Here is a 26,606-nt window from a genome sequence, read left to right as displayed (position 1 = left end):
GGCCCCACTGCTCCGCTGCAAGCCACCCTCTCCGCGCCGCGGCGCCCATAGGTCCTCCGAGCTGCAATCGGCGTAAAGGAGGTATCGCACCTCAAGAGCCAATCAAGCAGCAGGGTCTCCAGCACATCCCGGCACGGCTGAACACCTCCAGGAGGATACACTGGGCTAGCCTCTAGAAGGCAAGCCACCCCGCCGCCATTTTGCCTCTGTGCGGACCGCTCCTCAAGATCCCTGTGTCAGTTGCTGACCCCCCCCACCCTCTCTTAGGTGATCAGTTGCTCGTAGGGCAGTTGCAGGGGAAAGTACCAGAAGGCTGGAGGTACCCCAGCGGTCTTGACTGAAACAGAGGAAAGTGTTATAGCAAACAAATGATGGACAGAATGCTGAGAATGCAAATATTCTCCCCCAGTCAAAAGATCTGGCTTAAAACCATCTTTCTTTTGCCCACTAAGCCAACCGGGTTTGGATCCAGCCATATGCAAATCAGTCTTGACCCTGTGCCCATTGGGAACAGTCCAGACAAACTTCCAGGCCAGGTACTCCCTGGACTGGAAACAAGCATCCTGGGACCGGTTTCAGGGTATGTCACCCGTCTTCAGCCAGGCTAGCTTTAATGCAGTGGCACAGTGAGCAAGGGACCCACTTCTGGGCATACCCATCCCACTTAGGGCGAAAAGTGTTACAACAAAGAAATGATGGACGGAATGCTGACAATGCAAACATTCTCCCCCAGTCAAAAGATGTGGCTTAAATCCATCTTTCTTTTGCCCACTAAGCCACCCCAGTTTGGATGCTTTTTTCCAGTCCAGGGAGGACCTGGCCTGGCAGTTCGTACTGGACTGTTCCCATTGGGTGCAGGGTCAATACTGATTTGCATATGGCTAGGTCCAAACTAGAATGGCATGGTTAGCAAAAAAACTATGGATTTCGGCCCAGATCTCTGTACTGGGGTGAAGGTATGTCATTGTTCTGCATTCTGTCCATCAATTGTTTATGCATTTGTCACCCCACTTGGGACTGGTATGCCCAGACTTGGGTCCCATGCTCTCCATGCCACTGGACTCAAGCTATCCTGGCTGATGAGGGCTGAAAGCCCTAAACCGGTCCTAGGATGCTTTTTTCCAGTCCAGGTAGGACCTGGCCTGGCAGTTCGGGCTGGCCTATTCCCATTGGGTGCCGGGTCAAGACTGATTTGCATATGGCTAGGTCAAAAACTGGAATGGCATGGTGAGCAAAAAAACAATGGATTTAGGCCCAGATCTCTGTACTGGGGTGAATGTATGACATTCTGCATTCTGTCCATCAATTGTTGTTTTTGCATTTGAAACAGAGGGTCCGGAGCTCTCTGTAGGAAAGTGGGGTCTGCAATCCCATGGCCACCCCAGATTTTTGCTTTTTGCTTCACTGATTTACGACTTTCCCTGGCTGTGGGCCTGCTAATCAGACCCACAGCCTAGCTGTTCTCTCTCTAAATTACAACCATGTACCTTAGGTGCATTTTACCAATTGGTACTGGGCCACCTTATCAGTCCCTGTACAGCATACCTTAGGTATCCAGGGCATAGGTGTACCCAGGGCCTACCAGGGGCTGAAGCATGTATTATGCCACCCCTGGCTGGCCACCCAAACAGACACAACTGGCTGCACGACAGCTGGGGCAAGGTGGTGTAAACACCCTTTGCTTTAGATATAGTATTCCTATATCTAACCCTAAAATGGACACATATATTCCTATCAGTCACTCCTATGGCAGGCCTTATCAATCCTGAAGGCAGAGTGCTTGGAATTATGTGAGATGGTGCTCTGGCATGAGCTGAGCCCATTTGCAGCTTGCGGAACCAAGTCCTGATAGCTGTTCCATGATAACGCTATACCATATACTCTTAAGTGCATTATAATCCTCGCGGTTAAATGCTAACTTTGGTATAGCATTATCAAAACATGTCAAATAAGGTGTCATACGAATTGGAACACTAACCCCTCGCCAATTCTGGCGACGGGGTTAGCATTCCACCCTTCTAGAGGGACACGACATGTATGTAACTGTGAACCCCGGTTAAAGTCAGACACAGCCTCAGCTCCACAAAATGGATGCTGCCACCGAGACACAAGTCTGCCTTCCTGCTGCTGGAGTCCTTCCAGCAACGGAGGCCTGGACAAAGGGTTTCCTGTCAGGGGCGGTGCCAGCACCATCCCAGACAGGATTTTGTGTATCCCAGGTAGGCAGGGCTGAAAGGAAGGTGACTGCAAGTGGCACCCCGGTGCTCACTGTGCATATGCCGGCTCAAACCAGTTCCTGGGGCACACCAGCCCCTGAGCTGGGGAGAGACCGGACAAAGGATAGGGGTGTGACCACCCCCCTCCTGGTCCCACCCATAGGGCAGGACTTAGTCGCGTGCCAGCCCCTTTTCTTAGGATAAAGGTAGGAGCAGGCCCCCTTCCCAAATTAGATCATTCTGAATCTTGAACTACTTTCCACGAAAGGAACTCTGGACTTTCCTGAAGACTCTCCCTTGTGGCTGAGGAGTAGCCACCCTGCACCAGCAGGCACCATCGAACTCTTGCGGTTTGCTGCACGTCCATCCTCCGGATCAAGACTGCCCAGCTCGACGAGACCCGGATTCCCTGCCATCTCTGACCTCTACCTACATCATCCAGCCCAGCTGAGATTCGTGGGTGTGACGAGACCCGTGGGACCGGCCATCTTCAAGACCTGCACGATGCTTCACCAGCACGACCCCCGAGAGACCCTCGAGTAAGTGCATTGGGGTTTGAGAAGCCCTAACCCTAAGCAGCTCTAGCACCGAAGTCCAGCCCCCCAGCATCCACGAGATCAGCGTGGGGCCCTTCTGCTACTTTGCTGCTTGCCACGTTGTCCGGTCACTTGCCCGTTGGCTAGTGACCCTCTTGACGACGTACCACGACGTTTTCACCGCTGGTCTAGGTCCCCTAGACTGGCCCTTTCTTCTTGTCCACCAAGAAGAGCCCTGGACTCTCCTGGTCCACTCCAGACGCCATCTTGACTCCACCGCGTGGGCTTGCCTTTGCCAAGGTTTGTTGCTCAAATCCTGAGTCCAGCATCGCCGACAGCCTCGTGGGACAGCTCGCACCTCCAGCCTGGACGCCGACAACGCCTCCTAGCCCGTGTGACTGCAGAGTCCAGCGTCGCCCACTCACCTGGTCGAGGTGACTTCATCCGGTGCCATCCTGGTGCCCACATAATCACTGGCTAGTGATTAAGAACTGAGTCCCCTCTGCTTTCAGGTCGTCTCCTTCACTGATCCAGCCTTGGATCACACCGAACATCTTCACTGGTCGCCTGCCAGCAACTTCTTCTTTCAGGCTCCACAGACTTCAACGAGGATTCCCGACGTCTTTTGAACCCTATGCAGCCTGGGCTAGGTAACTTGAGTATTTCGGTACTCCAGCACAGGTTCACTATCCAAGTGTCCAGATCCTTTGTCGTTTTCAGTCTACCTAGTCGGATTCGTCCGGAAACAGTAACTTTAGGAACGCTAGCATCCATAGACTTCTTCCCGCGTGAGAGTGCACACTCTGCACCCGATCTCCCTAGGCCTCCTGCTCGTAATCTTAAGGTTCAGTAGTGTAGTCCTAGCGATCTTGAAGCCTTTGGATCTTGTTACTTACCTGCTAGTATTTCGCATTCCACTTTTGGTGTATATGGTTTTTCGTGCCCCTCGGGCATTTGTGTAAATTGTGCAACTTAAAGTATTTTCGTAAGAGTCTTGTATTGTGCTTAGCTCCCTGGCTCATAAAGAGTTCAGGGTAGTCTTGTTATAAATAAATATCCTTTATTTTCATAACAACTTGTGTGGTGTCCTTTCACTTGGTGTTCAAGGGGTATATGTGATGGTAAAACAGCTGGCTTAACACGCCCTCTAGAGTTTAGCCTGAAGACTGCTCGTGTCCATGCTACTAGGATAGCTGGTCTAATAAGGTTGACTTACAACCAATCATCAATAAGGGTTGTTTGGTATGATACAAAGTGATCACTAAAATAGTGAGCACTATATATCAGGCCAACTTCTCACACTCTCCTAGAGAGTGACAGACATCTTGGCTCGCCAAGCCATGCCCCTTATTTGGTTATTGTAATGGGTGATTTAATCTACATTTGTGCCCCCTGGAGAGCTATATAGGTGGCTCAATTGAAACAGTTCCAAATCGGAGTGATCACATTGAACACTCTACTGAAGGAGGTTTGCTTGATGATATCATGGCAGAATTTAAATTGGTTTCCACTAGAGAGGGCCTGGAATGGCTGTTATTCTGACCTTTAAAGCTAGAGGGGATAACACGGTTATTGATTAACTGTTTGTTTGCCTATTTAGCCCAGTTTGTGCGTAATTTTAAGTTTTGCAACCACAAACCCTTTATTTTAGATGTGCAATGGAGGGATTGAATGCCCTGACTGTGAGAAGTTGACCCGATATATGATGCTCACTAGTTCTAGTGATCACCTTGTATCAGTCCAAACAACCCTTATGGTGATTGGTTGTAAGTCAACCTTATAGACCAGCTATCCTAATGATAGCATGGACAAAGCAGTCTTAGGCTAAACTCTTTTGGCATGTGAAGCCAGCTGTTTTACCACAATATAACCCCTTGAATACCAGATGAAAGGACACCACACAGGTTGTTATGAAAATAAACAGGACATTTATTAATAACAACACCTCTGAACTCTTTGAGGTCAGAGGGCTAAGCACATGAAAATCTCTTAAGAAAAATACGATAAGTTGCACAAAATTACAATGGTGCCCTAGGGGCACGACAAACCATATACTAAGTAAATGGAGTGTGAAAGTCGATAGAAGGAATGGAGCTGTCCAGAGGTTGTAGGATCGATGGGACCACGCTACACTAACTCTAGGTAAGTAATAGGGGGCCCACGGAACGCGTGTGCAGTATGAACTCACACGTGAGATACGTAACAACGTCTATGGACAGTACAGTTCAAGTTAAAAGGTAAGTACGGACAATCCTGACTAGTTAGGACTAAAACGACTGTGGAACTGGACACTAGGACAGTTAAACTACCCTTGAGCACCGAAATGCTCTCGTTACCTCACCCACGGGCTGCGGGTGCATAGGTGTCAACGTGTGTCGGGTTCTCGCGTTGAAGTCTATGGAGCCTGGAAGAAAAGATGCTGCAGGCGACCAGGAGGAAGATGTCCGGTGCGATCCAAGGGTGGATCGGTGAAGAAGAGGACCTGAAAGCAGAGGGGACAGTGTTCAAAGTCACTAGCCAGTGACTGGAGTGGAACCAGGATGCAACCAGATGTCGTCGTCGCGATCAGGTGAAGAGTGGATGCTTGACTCTGCAGCCACGTGGACCAGGAGGTGTCTTCGACGACCAGGATGGAGGCACGAGCTGTCCCACGCAGGCTCTCGCTGTCGGCGGTGTCGGATCCGGGATTGGAGTCAACAGGCCTTGGCAAAGGCAACCCACGCGGTGAGTGGAAAAGGCATCTGGTGCGGACTATGAGAGTCCGGGGTGCCCCTCTTTTGGAAGGGAGCAAGGACCAGTCTGGAGCAACCAGACCAGCAGTGAAGATTTCAAGGTTCGTCGTCTAGGAGGCCACTAGCCAGCCGGCAAGTGACCAGACAATGCGTCGAGCAGCAAACAAGCAGAAGGGCCCCACGCTGATCTCGTGGAAGCTGGAGGGCTGATCTTCGGTGCAGGGGCTGCTCGGGGCTGGGGCTTCTCAATCCCCAAAGCACTTGGTCGAGTTTACCTCGGGAGTCGTGCTGGAAGCAAAGTGCAGTTTCTTTCAAGATGGCCGGTCCCACGTGTCTCGTCGCACCCACGGGTCTCAGCTTTGCTGCAGATGTGAGTTGAGGTCTGAGAGGTCTGGGAATCCGGGTCTCGTCGGGCTCTGAAGTCTGGATCCTCGAGGGAAGACGACAAAGTGAAGCCGCTGGACGCTTGATGGTGCCTGCAGTTGCAGGGTGGACACTCCTTGCCCACAAGGGAGATTTCTTCAGTCTTCTGTGGAGCAGAACGTCGAAGTCCAGAGTTTCTTCTTGTAGAGTAGTCCAGGATTAATCTAATTTGGAATGGGACCAGCTCCTACCTTTTTCCTGCTAAAGGGGGCTGCACTACTGACTAGGTCCCTCCCCTGGGTGGGACCAGGAAGGGGGGTGGTTACACCCCCTATCCTTTGTCCGGTTTCCCGCCAGAGCTGGGGCTGGAGTGCCCCAGCAACTGGTTTGAACCGGTGTATGCACAGGGCACCTTGTGTGCCCCAGGCATATCTTATTCCTTTCAGGCCTCCTTACCTCAATACACAAAATCCTGTCTGGGGTGGTGCTAGCACCTCCCCAGGCAGGAAACCCTTTGTCCAAGCCTCCCTCGCTGGAAGGACTCCCAGCAGCAGGAGGTCAGACTTGTGTCTGTGGTGGCAGCATCCATTTTGTGATGCCAAGGCTCGAGTTAACTTTAACCGTGGTTCTCAGTTACATACATGTCGTGTCCCTCTAGAAGTGTGGAATGCTACCCCCGTCGCCAGAATTGGCGAGGGGGTAGTATTCCAATTCGTATGACACCTTACTCGACATGTTTTGATAATGTTATAACAGAGTAAGCATTTAACCGCGAGGTTGATAATGCACTTAAGAGTATATGGTATAGCGTTATCATGGAAACAGCTAAAGGACTTGGTTCCGAAAGCTGTAGACAGGCTCAGCTCATGCTAGAGCACCATCTCACATAATTCCAAGCACTGTGCCTTCAGGATTGATAAGGCCTGCCATAGGAGTGACTGATAGGAATATATGTGTCCATTTTAGGGTTAGATATAGGTATACTATATCTATAGCAAAGGGTGATTACACCACCTTGCCCCAGCTGTCTTGCAGCCAGTTGTGTCAGTTTTGGATGGCCAGCCAGTGGTGGCATAATACATGCTTCAGCCCCTGGTAGGCCCTGGGTACACCTATGCCCTGGATACCTAAGGTACACTGTACAGGGACTGATAAGGTGACTCAGTATCCAATTAGGTATGTACCTAGGGTACATGGAGCCCATTTTAACAGAGAGAGCAGGAAGCCTGGGGTCCTGAATAGCAGGATCCCAGGCCAACTAAGTCAAAAACCAGCAAAACACTAGGCAAAAAGTTGTGGGTAACCATAGTCAGATATCCACCTTCCTACACTGACTAACAGTGGTTGACAAGTAAGATTGTCCCCCATGATCAGAGGCGAAGATTAAAATGGAGTAAGATTTCGCATGACTCTTTCTTTCACTCCCTCCATGCTACTTGTGAAACTGACTGTCAGCAGTGTTTGAAGGACTCCGGGGGTGATAAGTTGCTTTTGAATGCATATAGAAGAATTAGCAAACAGATTAATTGTGACCTCAGAACCCATCAAAACTTGAAAATGGTATTAAAGATAATCTCCAGAGACAGGGCAGAGAAAGGAAGGAAACGAAAGAAGTATAAACATGCTAGGTTTTCCAGAAAGAGGGAGATTAAGGAGGAAACATGGGAAGACCTTTTGCAACCCTACAATCTCAGTAACAGTGCGTCTTTTTGGGAAATAGGAAATCGCCCCTTCTTTTCTAGAGAAGTGAATAGGTTAGTAGATTGTACTATCTCTGTAGATGTATGGGTGAAGCATTTTTCAGAGATTTATGGAAGTGCCAGAGGAGACAGTGCCCCCCTAATAACAGGGTATACTGAGGGTGGATTCTGCGTTATGATTCACCAATGAGGAAGTATGGATCACTATAACAGCCATGAGCAACAATACGGCCCCTGGGCCAGACTGGATCCCTGCAGATATACTTAAACATGACCATCTGGTATGGTCAAATATCTTAACACAAGTTTTAAGTGCAGAATGGAGGAGGGCTCCTCCTGACTCATGGTAACACTCAGTAATTATTTGCGTTTAAAAAGAGACAGGACTGATCTCAGGTGGTACTGACCGATTTCCGGTATTGATTGATCAGTTAAGATTTTTGGTACGGTGATTCTTGCTAGATTGTCCAGTTGGTTAGAAAAAAGAAATGTGATTTCTTGCCTGCACAATGAGTTTAGGCAGGAGAAAGACGCACTTGATCAGTGCCTTGACCTTCACTTGAGTATTGGCTAATACACAGTGGCTAAAAGAGGGCGGTACGCCTAGCCTTTATGGATTTGTCATCAGCATTTGACAGTGTGAATGGAGCCAAACTATGGGCGCGGTTAATTGATTTAGGGTTTGACCCTAACATTATTTTATTTTTTTACACTGCTTTCACCGGGATCTTCCAGCAGCAGTTAGATTCAACATAAACAGATCATTGGCATCATTAATTAAATCCACAAAAGGGTGACGTAAGGTTATTTTTTGGACCCACTTTTATTCACCTTGTACATTAATAATTTAGGACCAAACTTGTGTATGGACACCAATGACATTCCCCAGGTGGGGTTACAGTTTATGCCACTCTCATATATTCAGATGATACTGTCCTGTTAGCTAGAACAATGGTGTCCCTACAGTGATCCCTTAATTCCTTTATACAGTTCATGGCCTCCCTCGATATGGATACAAATTATTCAAAATCTCATCCTATGGCCATGGGCTACAAAATTAAAGTTAAGACGAAAATTATTGGTGGGAATCAGGATGACACGAGAGTCTACACATTTTCATACTTGGGGTCTTTTTTGATGATAGAGTATCCAGGTCAATCTCTCAGTCAGTGGTTACACTCCTAGCCTATGAAGAACTGGGACTGGAGTATATCTCTGGTAGATAGGCCCTTTCCCCTCTAGTTGAATGGCTCAAAATTTGGATGAACACCGACTTATTGCTGTACCAGGTTATTATAAGAGACTGTTTATTCTTGGATAAAGGTTAGCAGAGAAAACAAAGATAAGGTAGTATAGAGGTGGACCGTAGAGTGAATGTTAGTTCTCTAAATTCAGATCTGTAATGCAGTGCCTGTATTGGTTATCTGTCATGCTTCCTTCTTTAAATAGGTCATGTAGGTTCTAGCAATATTTCACAGTGACTTAGTCTGTCAGTACAGGTCTTATTTGCCTGTCATTGATACCTTTAATCATCTTGTATCCCTCATCGGCTTTCAACAGCAAACCCGTGTGAGGTTCAGCCCCTTCTGTGCTGAACCTCAGACATGTTTGTCATTGAAAGCATGATCTATTTCTAGAAGGAAGCATATCTATGTATCTACTTATACACTGATTAATTGGAACAAAGTCTGAGTCCTTTGTAAAGAGAAATACGAATATTCTTTAAGTACGATACATATGAGCCCTGATGAAGTTCAAAACTGACATTTTGATCAAAACGCATTGGTTGGATGATTTATGTATACATTTCTTGTGAAGTTTATATAAAAGGAAGAAGGAAAAAAGGAATATTTATAAATACTATCTTAAAATTTATTTGGAGGAGAACGCGTTTCCTGGTGCACCTTTCCGTTTTGAAAATTCTTCTGCTGGACTATAGTACCAAACAATGGCAGGAACAGGAACTGCAGTGCACGGGACCGTGATTTCTTGAAATGAGGAGTGAGGTGCAGTACTTACAATCTGCCGTTATGGTATTGAAGTTTGATTTTTGAACATGCCTTAAGACCCTCCCTATTTGTGATGTGTTACACTGTCAACTTAGACTGAGCCTTCAGAGCTTGTCTCCAACCTGTTTCCCAAACCACCCACTGTCAATGTCTGAGTGGATTCCTTTGTCTTGCCTTTAATTATGGTCAGCTAAGTCAATCTCCCCATCTTATTTACAAGGACAATAACTACTTGATTTGCAGCCTATCTTTAGGAAACAATCTTTGAAGAGAATGGGAGAATGGTTAGTGTCGCATCCGGACCCTAGGCAAATGTCTCAAATAACTTTGCTCGTACTGGACAATGACAATGCAGCAATTTACCTACAAGACAATATTGCTCAGCTGCCTTTGAATTTGCTTGACCTTGCTTGGATGGACTTCTCACCAACAGACTTTCCTAATCCTCAGGGATCACTGCAGCAGAGCAGATCCAATTTCCTACAATGATGAAGAAAGCAACTTATTCCCTGTCCATTTAAATCATGCAGTAAGGCATGAAGCCACCTTGTTTACTGAGATTTTGTCAGGAAAGAAACAGTCCAATTGCATTCTTCCACTTGCTCAACCTCTAATGGATCAGATGTCTTGGGTACTGATTAAGCGGCACGCTCACCCGGTCATATGAAAAGTGACTGCGAGGCACAAGTAGGCCTATCAGGTCTGTTGTACTTTTTATAACACCTTTCTCTTGTGAGTTTGCATTGCCTATTGTGCCAGTTTCATAGGCAGCAATTCCTCCATTCTTCCAAATAGGGAATCTAAGAAATGAGTCCTGAAAGTTTTGACGAAATCAATGTAAATTGTGGTGTCGTACCTACATAGATTAGGGATCCCTGTGTACTTGTTTCAAGGTGACCAACTGATGAAAGTGGGCTTTGTGCAGGCATTTAGTGCGGTCGATCAGTTACCGTAGCACACTTTCAAAATATTGACTTCTCTAGCAAGAAGAATTCCATTATAATTACATTGCATCTAGTCCAGCACATCAGGGTGGTACTGTATACATGTCTGATGCAAGCATTTTCTGCATGATTTTTTGCTCCACATTCAAGAGAGGTTGAGGATTTTCACACTTTAGAAGGCCCAACCACGTCCTCCTTAATATTTTTGATTGTAAAGTCATTCCATCCACTCTGGTCCGAGGAATACTTTACAGGCCCCTTAACCCTAGGTAACCCTTGTGAAGGGTGCTTCCATGCATGGTTGAGGACCATATCTGTCTTTTTGGAATTAAGGACTAAAAGGCTTTCAACAATTGTTTTTATTTCACGTTCATTTTGAAGCCCTGAGTGTTAACATTTCAATAGTGCAGTTACGTGAAGAAATGGGGATCTAGTGGCTCCTCTATCTGATGCCTGTCTACCAGAGTATTCATGACCACAGACACAGGAATACGTTTGTCAACCAACCTCAAATAGCAGTTAGCTTTTGATTTCCTGGAGCAGATGTTTGCAATTTGAGCTTCTCCTTATTTTGACTCACCTGGAAACTCCGTATTTTCCGGACCTTTAAAATATTCTCTGTTTCATCTGATTCGGAGGGTGATCCAGATGATCAGGTTGCCCCTACCATTAGGAATTACTTTGGATGAGGTCTATGAAGGATTGTCTGATAGTAAAGGAGGTAAGGCCCCTGGCCCCGACGGGGTACCCATAGACCTTCTCAAAGCTGAAATGAATCTGTGGGCACCCATTCTAGTGAGGGTTTTCAATGCTGCAGCCGAGGGTAGCCCACCACCATCCTGGGGCCAATCAGTTATAATTCCCATATTCAAAAAAGGTAGCAAATCAGAGGCAAGTAATTATCGCCCTATTTCCTTATTGGATGCCTCTGTGAAGGTAATGAGTTGAATTATGTTACTGAGGCTGGAAACCTGGGCAAATGAAAAGGATATTTTAACGAAGGTTCAATATGGTTTTAGAAAAGTTATGGGGACACTAGAGCAGTGTGTTAATTTAGATCTTTTAATTAATAAATACACCGAAGTCAAAGAGGGGAATTTGTTTTTATGCTTTGCGGACTTGAGTAGTGCGTTCGATCTAGTTGACCACCGCATATTATGGCAGGTCCTAATAGAGTCAGGAGCTCCGAAAGAAATTGTCAATTTCCTGGCAAGGCTATACGAGAGACTGTCATGTAAAGTGCGTTATGGTTCCCTTGGCGAATGTACCTCATTTTTTAAGGTTTCACGAGGCATTCGCCAGGGTTGTGTTTTGGCCCCCCTTTTATTTTCCCTCTTTATTAATCAAATTGATTCCATACTGTGCCAGACCCCAGCCGATGCACCCTTGATTGGAGGTAAACCGGTGCCAATTTTATTATATGCGGATGACGCTGTGCTATTGTCCCGCACACAGATTGGCCTACAGCGCCTTATTGACAGTTTCACGAAGTTTATTGAAGGTAGGAAGCTCCAAGTAAACAAATCTAAAACCTTTGTAATGTCCTGTGGGACGAAAGCTAAGAAAACCCAAACTAGCTTTTTTATTGACAAGGTCAAGATGGTACAAGTAAAATCATTTTGTTATTTAGGCATCACCTTTGCCAATAGTGGGTTATGGCACTCTGAGTAGTATTTTTAGATTCTCATCCAAACTTGGGTTGAGGAGTATCAAAGACATGATGAATATCTATAATGTAAAATGTGTGTCCTCAGCATTGTATGGAGCGGGAGTCTGGGGACATTGTGTTGGTCCTAGCGTGCAGAGAGACGAAAATACGTTCCTCAGAAAACTGTTATGTGTACCATCTTCAGCATCCGTGGATTTAATTCATGAAGAAGTAGGAATTGACTTTATTTCGGATCTAGCTGCACTGCGCCCTTTGCTGCTCTGGCGCTCAATTTGGACCAAGTCTGAAACCCAATTTACCCAGGAGATTATTCTTGATTGTCTTAGGTTGGATCACTCCTCACGTATCCCATGGCTTAAATACATACACCACTGGTTTTATCTCCTGTTTAAGTTTGACATTTTTCTTGACCCTAGTTCTGTAGTTTCGATCCCAAAAAAAGACATCAAACAAAGGTTTTTAAATCACAGGAAAGAAGGTCGTGCAAAGGTGTCAGGAAAGTTACAAACCGTGATGACCTACCGGGACTTTAATTTATTCACCGGTTTCCAACCCTATCTTTCAGGTGTCACACGTAATTCCCACCGGTTTGTCCTAACACGATTACGACTGGGAATCGTTCATCATCTTGTTGCATTCCCTATGATGAACTCTAGATCGGATATAGCATGCCCTTGTGACAATGTTTCCCGCCAAAGCTGCTGTCATTTCTTATTGTTTTGCAATTTTTATTACTTCCTTAGGGTAACATATTTAAAACCCATCTTTTTAAAACACAAGGTTCGCTCTATGAGGAACGCTTTGCGGCTACTTAGTTCCCTAGAAGACATGAATATCTGCTTTTTCGTAGCAACCTATATATTAAAATGTACAGCTGCCAGGAAAGCCATGGTCTTTTGATTACTGAGATAGAGTTCTGTCTTTACCGTGGCCTCCTGTCTGTATATTTTAACAACGTACAGCTGCCAGGAAATCCATAGTTATGACATTCTGGATTGCGTATAGCCCCCTTTACCTCGGTCTCCTGTCTGTACATTAGTTTAGTCTAGTTGGCGTATTTATTAAATTTTATGCTATGTATCGTATGTCTAAAGCATTTTACCATGTATTATTAATGAATCTAGCGTTCTTGACCTATAAGCTTTGTACTGTTGAAATCTTATTTTGGTCAGACGTTGTTCCTTTAAGATTTCCCCTCTTACCATGCACATAACGGCTTCACTTTGATCACTTTTTTAACTGGCGTGTCCCAGATGCCTTCTTATTCATGCTCTTTGTTGTTTTTTTCTTCATGATGTATATGATGTTGATGCTTTTTTAAGATTTTATGTCTTATATGTATGTGTCCTGCTTGTATGGTTTGTCTTACAAATCGAATAAAGCTTTTGAACTGAACTGATCAGATAACACAAAGTCAATTAGACCCCGATAGCTTCTGATTGTGCCAGGCAACCCCATTTGCAGCACTGGGTCTTATACAAATCAGTCTATTTTCAGGAGAATTGTCTATGTTAAAGCTACAGGCAGAGATTGCATCTAATGTGGGGGGTGGGTGGCTTAGCTTACATTCGTGAAACTTTAGAGGATGACTAAGCAAATATGACTATTTTTGACAACTTTCTGCCAGATGTCCATTCACCCGGACGATATACTCAATTTGCTTGTCACTGGGCCCTTTACGGGCCGACCTATCTCATTCTGCGATTTATCTCTCTTCCTATTTGAGAAAGGTTAGAATACTGGTATTTTAAGACCGTATATTGAAGCCATATTAGCTTGCCTTTTCCCTCCAGAAAAACTATTGATTGAAGGTGCCTATAGTATATTGCTTCATGAGGTGCATCAAAAGGGACTTTCCACAAACCTTCAACATTCTTTGGTGACAAAGTGGTATTTGAATCCAGTATTCACATTTTCCATAGGCTAACCATTATTAGTCTTGCTCCCCTATAAGAGTATGTTTTAAACATTAGCTTATTCTTAGAATGAAACAATCCTTTTTGCAAAAAGGTACCACAGAATTACATATACATTAAGTAATTTCCATTCCATCCTTCTATCCCATCCTACAAAAGGTAAAAGAAAGCAAATGTCCGCACCAACTGGATCCCTAGCCTGGTCTTTGGCCATTATATTTGCAGATCTTTCTATTTCAGAGTATGATAACATCTTGATTTGCTTTGGTAATTTCAGTTAGAAAACGTCATTAAATAGCAGGTCTAATTTCAATGATTTTCTTATATGGTGAAAAGTTATCAGCTATCTGGTTAGACAATATGCAGTTCTGCAGATTGACTAAGGTGCTCTGTTTCACTAAGCTCTACATGGTTTCAGAAAAATAAGAGCAGTCTCAATCTGATAGCAGTCCTGCAATCCTTCTTACTCTAAAGGGAGTTATAGCCTCTAACTTCCTACTATACACTGCTGGGTGGCATCATCTAATTAATTTGTGGGAGCATGTACCCATTCGAAGACTTAAGTTACTTGCCTTATATTACATTCATAGTGATGGATGCAGATGCTTATGCCGATTCCTTTCTACTCTTGGTTAATATGCAGTGTTATTCTTTTGGTTTCATCCTTTGCGGGGACACATACTATATGGGAGGAACTGGTGTCACCTGCGTATGAGTGCTCTGTGTATGGTTTATATGTCACTTGAAGTGCATCTGTGTGACTGTCCTAAAACTCCTGTGGCCCACACCAAGTGTGGTGACAAAGGATTAATTAATTCAGTCCAAGTGTGGTGCCTGTGAAAGGATTTTATCGAAGTATTTTGACTGACTTGTTGAATCCATCAGAAATATTTTCGTTTCCCTGACGTTGGTTAGAGTTTCCTCCGAAAGTATCACTGGGAAGACTGCATGTTTTCCCTCCATACCTTTAACTATAAATGCAATATTTCAGGTCTGAAAACATGCAGACCACATCATTTTGATCACGCCGTGCCTAGCTTGTTGATCTTACTAGAGCTCAGTTTAAAGATTCCTTGAACCCTTCTAAGAAAGTAACAAATGCTGAACTTGAATGTTTGCACACCCCACCTTCATCTTTTTATCAACATTCTAATTGCTTTTGAGTAAAAGCAACCTAATGTTAAACCATGACATATTTGTGCATACAGTTGTCTTCTGTGCCCCACCCTCTACCCTACACCTGTTAACTGTCCTGCTTGAACAAAGGAACAGCTAAGCTTTGTATCGTCTGTCAGATTTTTTGCCAGTGGTGAACTCCAAACTGACTGCAATGGTACAAGAGTTACATAGATTATCCAGTATTATGGGTGTCTTTCATAGATTCACATGCCTGAATCATTCCCCGTCGTCGAGATGGGAGCCCCGGTAATAGAAAAGTAATGTCCTATAGACATACATAGAGAAAAATAGGCCTAAGGGCCTTGCCTTAGTAGCCTATCTATGTCCTTTTGTAAAAAGGACCAAATTTCCAAAGGTAGCCAATCAGCTACCACCTCCCTCTAGAACCTTCCTGCCAGGAGCCTCAGTCTCTCAGATTTTCTACCGCACGTTGTGCTAGGGAGTCCCCACCTGAGCTCTCCTCAGGTTTCTTCAAATTCTCTCCTTTTCTTCAAAAACACTTGGATTATACTTCAACTATGACTGAACAACAGAAAAAAGGACTCTTCAGAGCCTGTTCTTCTTGTGGCAAGAAGAGACTGCACGTCGACGACAAGCATGAGACTTGCCTCTACTGCCTCTACCCTGACCATACAGTAAAGGACTGCAGGGTATGTAGAACATTCTCTACCAAAACACTTAAGGATAGAGAAGGCAGACTGCTCCTCTGGTTAAACAGACTCAAAACCAGAGATGATGAGGTGCTCTCCTCGGAGGGCAGTGAAATGGCTTCAGTTTCCTCAAAACTGTCCTTGAAAAGGCCAAGGGAGGCTTCCCCTGGCCATTCAGACGTCCCTCACAAAAAGACTCCTTCAAAGTCTTCTGAGGCAAGATCTGACACGTCTGTGAAGGATGCTGCAACCTTCAGAAAGCCATCGCAGTCCTCGTCGTCTACTTCCACGACGTTTTCTTCAAGAAAAACAAACTATGTCTCCACATCGACGACGACAGTCTCGACGACGGTGGCATCGTCAGCCTTGACTTCAACGACGACGACCACCCACTCGTCGACGACGGGTAAGCCAATATCGTCGATTGTACTTATTAAAAAGCAGCAATCGTTTGTCAAAACTCCGTCGTCGTCACCGTCGACGTCGACAAAACAGAAAACACCGACATCGTCGACGAGAATTCAGTCGACACCAACCGCATCGTCGACGAAGACACCGACGACGGTAGGAGCACCGCCGACGACAAATGCACCGCCGCCGACGACGAAAGTGCCGTCGACGACCACATCGACGACGGCGAAAGTACCGTCGACGGCCACATCGACGACGGCGAAGGCACCGTCGACGGCCGCGTCGACGAAGACATCGTCGACGGCCGCACCGTCGACGCCCGCTCCGTCGACGACAGCTTCATCGGCGAAGGGACACTCGACGCTTGAAAAACGATCGACGTCGATACCGTCGACGGCACCAACGACGACCTCGTCGACGACGACATCGTCGACGCCATGAAAAAAAAGCGGAGTTAGTTCCATCGAAAAAGATCACCAAACTCCCTATTACGCCCGAATTAACATCACCCAGTAGGGTTCAAACACTGCTCCCTTCTCGCATACTACAAGATGACGAATCAGATGATGAACAATTCGAACAAGCTACTAGCCCGTCAGATCTCAATGTCAAATGCCAGAGTACTGACGATGACGGAGAGGATGTTATTTTTACGGAGGACACTGTTCAGGCTCAGGTACATACTCGAGTCACTCCAATGATCGTATTGCCGGCTGAGATAGTTAATGATCTTCAATTCCTGATCACAGACTATAAAAAACGATTCCCAGAATCGTCGGCGACCCCTTCACATGACAATTCTCAAGAATCTTCCAAACAGCAAAAATCACCAAGGACAAGACCAGCTCCTTTGGTTATTCCTCAAGATAGTGAACAGGTTCACAACATCCAATCCTCTGATGATGACGACGAACCTCCTGAGGAAGGTGAGGTTAGAGATGACCTCTCTCAAAACAGAGATGACGAAGATTACGTTGCTCATTCTCCGGCCACACCGGAACCCAGCACGTCAGACTCTCCACCAGTGGATATCGGTGGATTCCACAATTTAATAGAGAGAGCGGCCACTAGATTTCACATGACAATGGAAACAAAAGTAACGGATTGTTTCTTGTATGACTTTAAAGACCCCATAAAGAAGGAGGCAAGGTCCATTCCCATAATTGATCACATCTGGGAACAGGGGCTACAACTCATGCAAACACCTGCATCTGTTTCAATAGTGGTCCCTAGACTGGATAAAAAATATAGAGCTCCGTCAACGGCACCCACTTGCTTTAATTCACATCCTAAACCAGATTCGGTCGTCACTCAAGCCGCCCAGAAGAACTCCAGAAACCCATCTTTGCCACTGTCAGCACCACCAGACAAGGAGGGCAGGAAATTAGATGGCATAGGCAAACGCTTCTCCACAACGTAAGCCATGACGATCAAAGTGGCCAACGCCATTGCTCTGCTAGGCAGATACAATAGGCAACTATGGGAAGATATTGCTCCATATCTCACGCACGTACCTGACAACTTGAAAGATGAGGTCCAGGCACTCCTTCATGAAGGTCAAATGTCAGCATCAGAAATAATAGATTCAGCTGTCGATGTCGCCATGACAGGCTTCAGACAGCTTGCAGGCGCCGCAGTTTTACGCAGACAAGGATGGCTCAAGGCGACGTCCTTCAGACAAGAGGTCCAAACCAAGGTTGTAGATATGCCCTATGACGGAAAACAACTATTTGGAGCGAAAATAGATGAAGCCTTGCAGACGATAAAGAAAGACACCGACACTGCAAGGGCTCTCGGGACCTTACAATTCAGAAACCAGTCCTTTCGAGGGCACAGAGGAAGAGGACAATCCACATACAGAGGATCCTATCAAGGAAAATCCACATACTCATACACTCAAAATCGCTCACAATATCCGCAGCGACAGCAACAACAAAGTCGTCAGACCTCATACGGGAGATCGAACTTCAGGGGCAAATCTCAAAAGAAAACGGCTGGCGGAAGACAATGACCATTTCCCGCAGCCAGTCCCCCCACCGTCCTGTCCGCTCAAAATTGGTGGCAAGCTGACACATTTCCTCCACAATTGGAAATCGATTACGACAGATCGGTGGGTACTACAATTAATTCAACACGGTCACACCTTGGAATTCAACTCCATCCCACCGTTAACTCCTCCTCACAAACATTATCACAAACACCTGCGTATGTTACTAAAGGAAATCTCTTCCATGATGAAAAAGGGAGCAATAGAGCGAGTCCCATCAGCTCAAAAGGGAAAGGGATTTTATTCCCGCTTCTTTTTAATCCAACAGAAAAAGATGAAATGGAGGCCCATTCTAGATCTCAGGGCGCTCAATGCCTTCCTGAAAAGCCAATCGTTTCGAATGGTGACTATCCAGGAAATCTTAGGCTCCCTGGAGGAAGGAGACTTTATGACATCTTTAGACCTGCAAGATGCATATTACCATGTCCCAATACACAGACGTCACAAAAAGTTCCTACGATTCGAAGTAGCAGGTCTCCACTACCAATTTTGTGTCCTCCCTTTTGGCCTCAAATCAGCGCCTCGCATTTTTACAAAGTGCCTGGCTCCTGTGGCGGCTTACCTGAGACAACAGAATCACCAGGTCTTCCCCTACCTGGACGACTGGCTGGTGAAAGCACCGTCTCTTACAGACGCGCAGCTGTCTTCCAACGCCTGTCTCGATATTTTCCGGAACCTAGGTTTGACTCTCAACTTCGAAAAATCTACTTTACAACCCACCAGGATTATAACATTCCTGGGGGCCACTATAAACACCATTTCCTCCAAAGCTTTCCCGTCTCAGGAAAGAAAACACAAACTGATGACTCTAGCTACCGCAATATCTTCAAAACAAACCATCAAAGTAAGGATTTTCAAATCTCTTCTAGGGATGATGTCTTCCTGCATTCTACTCATCCCTCATTGTCGGCTCAAAATGCGCCCCCTTCAGGAGGCCCTGACCAAACAGTGGACCCAATGTACAGATTCCTTCGAGGATCACATAGTCATCACTCGACAAATATCCGAGACGCTGGATTGGTGGATGAAGCACAAGAACCTATCCAAAGGTCTCACGTTCTTGTTACCAGAAACTCCACACGTCATAACGACGGACGCATCTCTCGAAGGATGGGGTGCGGTCCTTCAAGACTTACAAATCAGCGGCAGATGGTCGGAGCAAGAGAAGGCTCTGCATATCAACCTCCTAGAACTACGTGCAGTCCTTCACTCCCTACAGGCATTCCTCCCTCGCATCAAAAATTCAGCAGTGCTAGTGAGGACGGACAACACGACCACAATGCACTACTTAAACAAGCAGGGAGGGACACGCTCGCTGACGCTGTCTCGCGAATCACAAAAAATTTGGAACTGGCTACTGCTCAACAACATCACATTAACATCAGAGTATGTCCCAGGAAAAGACAACGTCATAGCAGACGCTCTCAGCAGACAGAGGTCAATGTCCCACGAATGGGAACTGGACCAACAAGTTCTAGACAACATCTTCTCGGCATGGGGAAAACCACAAATAGACCTCTTCGCCACCAAGGAGAACAAAAAATGCCACAGCTTCGCAAGTTGGCATCCCCAACAGAGGTCATTAGGAAATGCATTTTCCATCGCATGGCGCAACGTGTTTGCGTACGCATTTCCGCCATTTCCCCTGATAAGCAGAGTCATCCGGAAAATGAAAATGGAGCATTGCACATTGATTCTCATTGCCCCATACTGGCCGAGACAACATTGGTTCGCGGACCTCCGTCGCCTCTCAGTCCGAACATCAATCCAACTACATCAACATCCCTCTCTACTCTCGATGTCCAAAGGCCAGATACTCCACCCGAATCTGAAATCTCTCAGATTATCGGCTTGGCTCCTGAGTACCGAGAATTCTGTCACCTACGCATCCCGCAGGAGTGCAAGGAAGTCCTAGTTAAAGCAAGAGCAGTTAGCACGAACAAAACTTATTCCTTGAAATGGAAACGCTTTTGTATTTGGTGTAAAGACAACAATATACACCCTTTCAAGATCACTCCAGAGCAGATACTGCCTTATCTCCTGCATCTGGCCCAAACAGGTCTTGCGCATGCTTCCATCAGGGTACACCTGGCAGCAATCTCACGCTTCACAAGGTCTTCAAAAGGTCCTTCACTATGGTCCAACAGACTGATAAAACAGTTTCTTAAAGGGCTTTACAGATCTTTCCCTAGACCAAGGCGAATACCACCAACGTGGCACCTGAATATTGTACTCAATCAATTAATGAAACATCCATTTGAACCTATCCATAGGGCTGATATCAAATACATTTCTTGGAAAACTGCACTTCTTTTAGCTTTAACATCAGCCAGAAGGGTCAGTGAGTTACAAGCTCTTTCGATACAGGATCCTTTCTTGCAATTTAGAGAAGACAGAGTCATTTTAAGAACCAACCCTCGTTTCATTCCTAAAGTCCCCTCGGACTTCCATCTCAATGAACCGCTTGTGCTTCGCTCATTCTTCCCGAACCCAGGCACAGTGGCTGAAAGATCTCTTCACTCTTTGGACATTAAGCGATGTCTAAAATTTTACCTGGACAAAACGAAAGCTTTCAGAAAGACAAAACAACTTTTCGTTGCCTTCAGCAGGCCGAGAAAAGGCATGCCACTCTCCAAACAATCCATTTCCAGATGGATATCGGCAGCAATTGCATTTTGTCATGACAAAGCCGGACGTCCATTACATTCCTCAGTCCGAGCACATTCCACGAGAGCTGTGTCCACGTCGGCAGCACTATTCGCTGGTGTACCGATTCTGGACATCTGCAGAGCGGCCACCTGGAAATCGCCGCACACCTTTACCAGACACTACTGCCTGGACACGGAACTGATGCAGGATGCAGCTGTGGGCCAAGCTGTACTTCGCCATCTATTCCAGTAAGATGAGCCTTCCTACTTCCCACCGTCCTGCAATGGTATGCACATTTATTTACTTTACTCTTTATATTACTGATGGTATCTAGTCACATGATATGTATTATCTCAGACTGTTATATTCCATCGCATATGTGCATAATGTATTGCTTGCTATTCTGATTCAGGCATGTGAATCTATGAAAGACACCCATAATACTGGATAAGAAATGCGTTGCGTACCTGTAACAGCAGTTATCCAGTATTGGTGTCTTTCATAGATTCACATGCAACCCTCCCACCTCCCCAGGAAGGGCTCATCTCTCACTACAGAGCATGTGTTACGTCTACCTAGCTTGGTGCGTACGAAAATCCGAGAGACTGAGGCTCCTGGCAGGAAGGTTCTAGAGGGAGGTGGTAGCTGATTGGCTACCTTTGGAAATGTGGTCCTTTTTACAAAAGGACATAGATAGGCTACTAAGGCAAGGCCCTTAGGCCTATTTTTCTCTATGTATGTCTATAGGACATTACTTTTCTATTACCGGGGCTCCCATCTCGACGACGGGGAATGATTCAGGCATGTGAATCTATGAAAGACACCAATACTGGATAACTGCTGTTACAGGTAAGTAACGCATTTCTTATTTGTATTCTTTCCATTGACTTGCATTAGCGTCTAGCCTCTGTGTTGATTCAGTCATGTTTTTTTTCTAGGTTTACTATTTCAGACAAGGCCATGAAGCATATGTTGAGATGGCCAAGAAGAACAAAATATATAGGATAAATAGCAAGAAGCAACCATGGCATAAAATGGATTTGCGGGTAATGATCCTTTTATTCTATTGTTTCTTTGAACTGTCACAATAAAGCGTTGTAAGGCTTTTTAGGTGGGGTCCTGCCATTCTTTTGTTTCTGGACATATCCTGTGTGGGTAAGGTGGTTTACCTTTGGTGTCTGAGTGCCTTATTGTGATTACACACTCTATAATCAGCATAATCAACCCTTCTCAAGGTAGCGAGGGTGAACTGTTGTGACTTACCACTGGAGGTGGCAGGGGTTAGAAATAAAGATAATGTATGACACAGTAAAGTACTTTACAATGATTGTGATGAACTGGCAAATCCTTACCTTTTTTATTTCCACATGCAATAATTGCTACTTAAAGCTGGATTCTTGAAGTAAGTACTTGGTGCTGGCAGTGATGCCACGTGACTCTTGTCCCTCCTGAGGATCTGACCACAAAGAATCCTATTATCAGAAACTGTTTGAGATTATATATATATATATCTTCTATATATATATATATATATATATAAAAACGAAGAATGTCTGTCTGTCTGTGTGTCGTTTATGCATTACTACACCATTCATCCGATCGCTATGAAACTTTGGGAAGTTGTTGAGTACACTCCCGCGAAGGTTTCTGCCATAACATTTCTTTAACTATCAGCCCCCAAGGGCCCTCATAATCTTTCGAATACTGATGTATGCACCAGACAGAAAAACAAAAAATCGTGTATCCGCAAGCACTCGAATAAATAAATAGAATTAAAAAACCATTCATCCGATCGCCATGAAACTTTGGGAAGTTGTTGAGTACACTCCCGCGAAGGTTTCTGCCATAACATTTCTTTAACTATCAGCCCCCAAGGGCCCTCATAATCTTTCGAATACTGATGTACGCACAAGACGGAAAAACAAAAAATCAGGTATCCACAAGCACTCGAATAAATAAATAGAATTAAAACAGCATTCATCAGATCGCCAGGAAACTTTGGGAAGTTGTTGAGTACACTCCCGCGAAGGTTTCTGGCATAACATTTTTTTTAAATATCGGCCACCCAGGGCCCTCATAATCTTTTGAAAACTGATGTACGCACAAGACGGAAAAACAAAAAATTGTGTATCCACAAGCACTCTAATAAATAAATAGAATTAAAACAGCATTCATCCGATCGCCTGGAAACTTTGGGAAGTTGTTGAGTACACTCCCGCGAAGGTTTCTGGCATGCATTTTTTTAAAATATCGACCCCCCAGGGCCCTCATAATCTTAACTCGAATAAATAAATAGTATAAAAACGACACTTTGAAATGTTTTCCATATTAAAATGAATACGTTTCAATAAAAATGACACAATGTAAATTGAATGTTATCATAAGCAGTTTCCTTGAATTTCCTTTCTTCAGGGATCGCCGCAACGGGTAAGCTAGTGTATATGTGTATATATATATATATATATATATATATATATATATATATCTTTCTTTGCTCCAAATGCACCTTTCGACAGCGCACTCAGACGGGGCCTCGAACGCGGCGGTGCATCCGCGTTATTACAAAAGCTCCATTCCGTTCCAGTTCAGGTACCAGAAAAAGCCCTCACGGGGTCCACTGCAATTCATCAGGGTATTTTTATTTCATATGCGGAGAAGCATGAAAAACAGACTCGTTCCGGTGATGCCTTAGTCATGTGTTTTTCAAATTTGGCGCCAGTAAAGCAAACATTTTAAGGCTTACGTTGCATGTATTACATGATTAGAATATTCATAATAATCAAAAGAGGACTTACAGAGTCTATGTATAGCGGCCATCTTAGAATAGTATAATTCAATTCAAACTTTATGGAAACTCCACCTGTCCGACAATTTGCATACTTGCGCAATAATGCTTTATCCCTTTATTTCATATTGCAGGGAAAATGAGCATGTGGCCATAGATAATAAACTTTCCTCTTGTTGCATAATAACACGACAAAAGATTACTTTGTCTACACTTAAATCACGCCGTGTATCGGCTCAATCAGCTGTTCATTGCTGTTCATAGGTGAATACGCCGTCTATTAAAGATTAATTTCAAAATCCAAACTTAATCATTAAAATCCAAATTTAAAATAGTGCATCCTTGACAGATATTATAAACAGTTATACGCAGAATAACAGACACTAGTACAATAGTCTCCCAAATGAACTGTCCTATCTTCACTCATGTTCATTCCATTAGGGGTCTTTGTGCCCAAGTCTATTATATATCGTGACTCCAGTCTACAAAGTTTCTTGACTCTATCCCCTCCCCTTATATTCTATGGGACATGGTCCAGACCATAATAACGCAATAGCTCCCTATTGCTGTTCTGTTTCTCAGCGAAATGCCTGGCAACAAGGTAATTCACATCACCCTTAGCTATTGCTCTCATATGTTCCAAGATTCTTATTTTTACAGGATGAATGGTACTGCCTATGTAGCATAAGCCACACTGGCATTGAAGGCAATACGCCACAAAGTCAGTTTGGCATGTGAGAAACTTAGTTATACATGGACGATTTATGTATAATATGGAATGGCTCTTTTGATTCGGCTTCCAATTTCGTCAAATGTATAAATAAGAATGCAGTGAACTTAGAATTCAGTGGGGATATCAGTTCAGAAACCATGAACTACTTAGATCTTAAGGGTACTGTGTCAGAAAATCGTTTGCATGTGCCTCTTTATCGTAAACACACTGCAGGTAATTCTATTTTACATGCGGCTAGTAACCATCCCCCAGGTCTGGTCAGGAGTATCCCCTGTGGGGAACTCTTTAGATTAAAACGTAACAGTACCAGGGAGGTGGACTTTGAGATGGCAGCAAAAGAAAGTGTTGATAGATTTACCAACAGAGGGTATAACAGTGAGTTCTTGCATGAGACCCTCCATAAGGTTCGAAAGATACCTAGAGATATTTTGCTGAACAAAGAGAAAAAGAAAAATGAATCCAATTACATCTATAAACACTGTTTTAGGATGATTACAACTTTTTCAAAGAATTCCAATGAATTAAGACAAATCATGAAACTCAATTGGCATATCCTTAAAACTGACAATGTCATTGGCTCTGACATTCCGCCAGCTCCTTTGATCACATTTAGAAGGGCGAGATCACTGAAAGACAATTTGGTATGCAGCCATTTACATGCAGTTAGCAAGAAATCGGGGACCCTAAAGGAGCTTAGGGGGTTTTACCTTTGTGATAAATGTAAGGCTTGTGTAAGTAAGCGTACGTTGTCTTATACTATAACTGGCCTGTCTAAACCTAAGACCATAACTAAGTTTCTCACATGCTACACTGACTATGTGGTGTATCGCCTTCAATGCCCATGTGGCTTATGCTACATAGGCAGTACCATTCATCTTGTAAAAATAAGAATCTTGGAACATATGAGAGCAATAGCTAAGGGTGATGTGAATTACCCTGTTGCCAGGCATTTCGCTGAGAAAACATAACAGCAATAGGGAGCTGTGAGAAGTTGGCCTGATATATGATGCTCACTAGTTCTAGTGATCACCTTGTATCAGTCCAAACAACCCTTATGGTGATTGGTTGTAAGTCAACCTTATAGACCAGCTATCCTAATGGTAGCATGACAAAGCAGTCTTAGGCTAAACTCTTTTGGCATGTGAAGCCAGCTGTTTTACCACAATATAACCCCTTGAATACCAGATGAAAGGACACCACACAGGTTGTTATGAAAATAAACAGTATATTTATTAATAACAACACCTCTGAACTCTTTATGAGGTCAGAGGGCTAAGCACATGACAATCTCTTACGAAAAATACTACAAGTTGCACAAAATTACAAGGGTGCCCTAGGGGTACGACAAACCATATACTAAGTAAGTGGAATGTGAAAGTCAATAAGAGGAATGGAGCTGTCCAGAGGCTGTAGGATCGATGGGTCCACGCTACACTAACGCTAGGTAAGTAATAGGAGGCCCACGGAACGCGTGTGCAGAGTGTGAACTCACACGCTAGATGCGTAACAACGTCTATGGACAGTACAGTTCAAGTTAAAGGTGAGTACGGAAAATCCTGACTAGATAGGACTACAACGACTGTGGAATTGGACACTAGGACAGTTAGACTACCCTTGAGCACTGAAATGCTCTCGTTACCTCACCCACGGGCTGCGGGTGCATAGGTGCCAAAGTGTGTCGGGTTCTCGCGTTGAAGTCAATGGAGCCTGAAAGAAAGGATGCTGCAGGCGACCAGGAGGAAGATGTCCGGTGCGATCCAAGGGTGGATCGGTGAAGAAGAGGACCTGAAAGCAGAGGGGACAGTGTTCACAGTCACTAGCCAGTGACCGGTGTGGAACCAGGAAGGAACCAGGTGCTGTTGTCGCGATCAGGTGAAGAGTGGACGCTTGACTCTGCAGCCACGTGTACCAGGAGGTGTCTTCGACGACCAGGATGGAGGCACGAGCTGTCCCACGCAGGCTCTCGCTGTCGGTGGTGTCGGATCCGGAATTGGAGTCAACAGGCCTCGGCAAAGGCAACCCACGCGGTGAGTGGAAAAAGACGTCTGGTGCGGACTAGGAGAGTAC

The 26,606-nt window shown here is 44.8% G+C and overlaps 1 protein-coding gene across 2 annotated transcripts in view; it reads left to right on the top strand.

The window, feature by feature from the left end:
• The window catches only part of PHIP (PHIP subunit of CUL4-Ring ligase complex), a 2,061,705-nt gene that overhangs the window by 765,927 nt on the left and 1,269,172 nt on the right, over window positions 1–26,606 (top strand). For both annotated transcript variants that reach the window (XM_078648101.1, XM_078648100.1), the window contains exon 25: window positions 21,960–22,067. In XM_078648101.1, coding sequence (XP_078504227.1) covers window positions 21,960–22,067 — 108 coding nt within the window. The remainder of the gene's footprint in view (window positions 1–21,959; window positions 22,068–26,606) is intronic.

The sequence above is a fragment of the Lissotriton helveticus genome, chromosome 6, assembly GCF_964261635.1.
Source record: "Lissotriton helveticus chromosome 6, aLisHel1.1, whole genome shotgun sequence".
NCBI lineage: Eukaryota > Metazoa > Chordata > Amphibia > Caudata > Salamandridae > Lissotriton > Lissotriton helveticus.
This window is presented reverse-complemented; position numbering and strand designations above follow the sequence as displayed.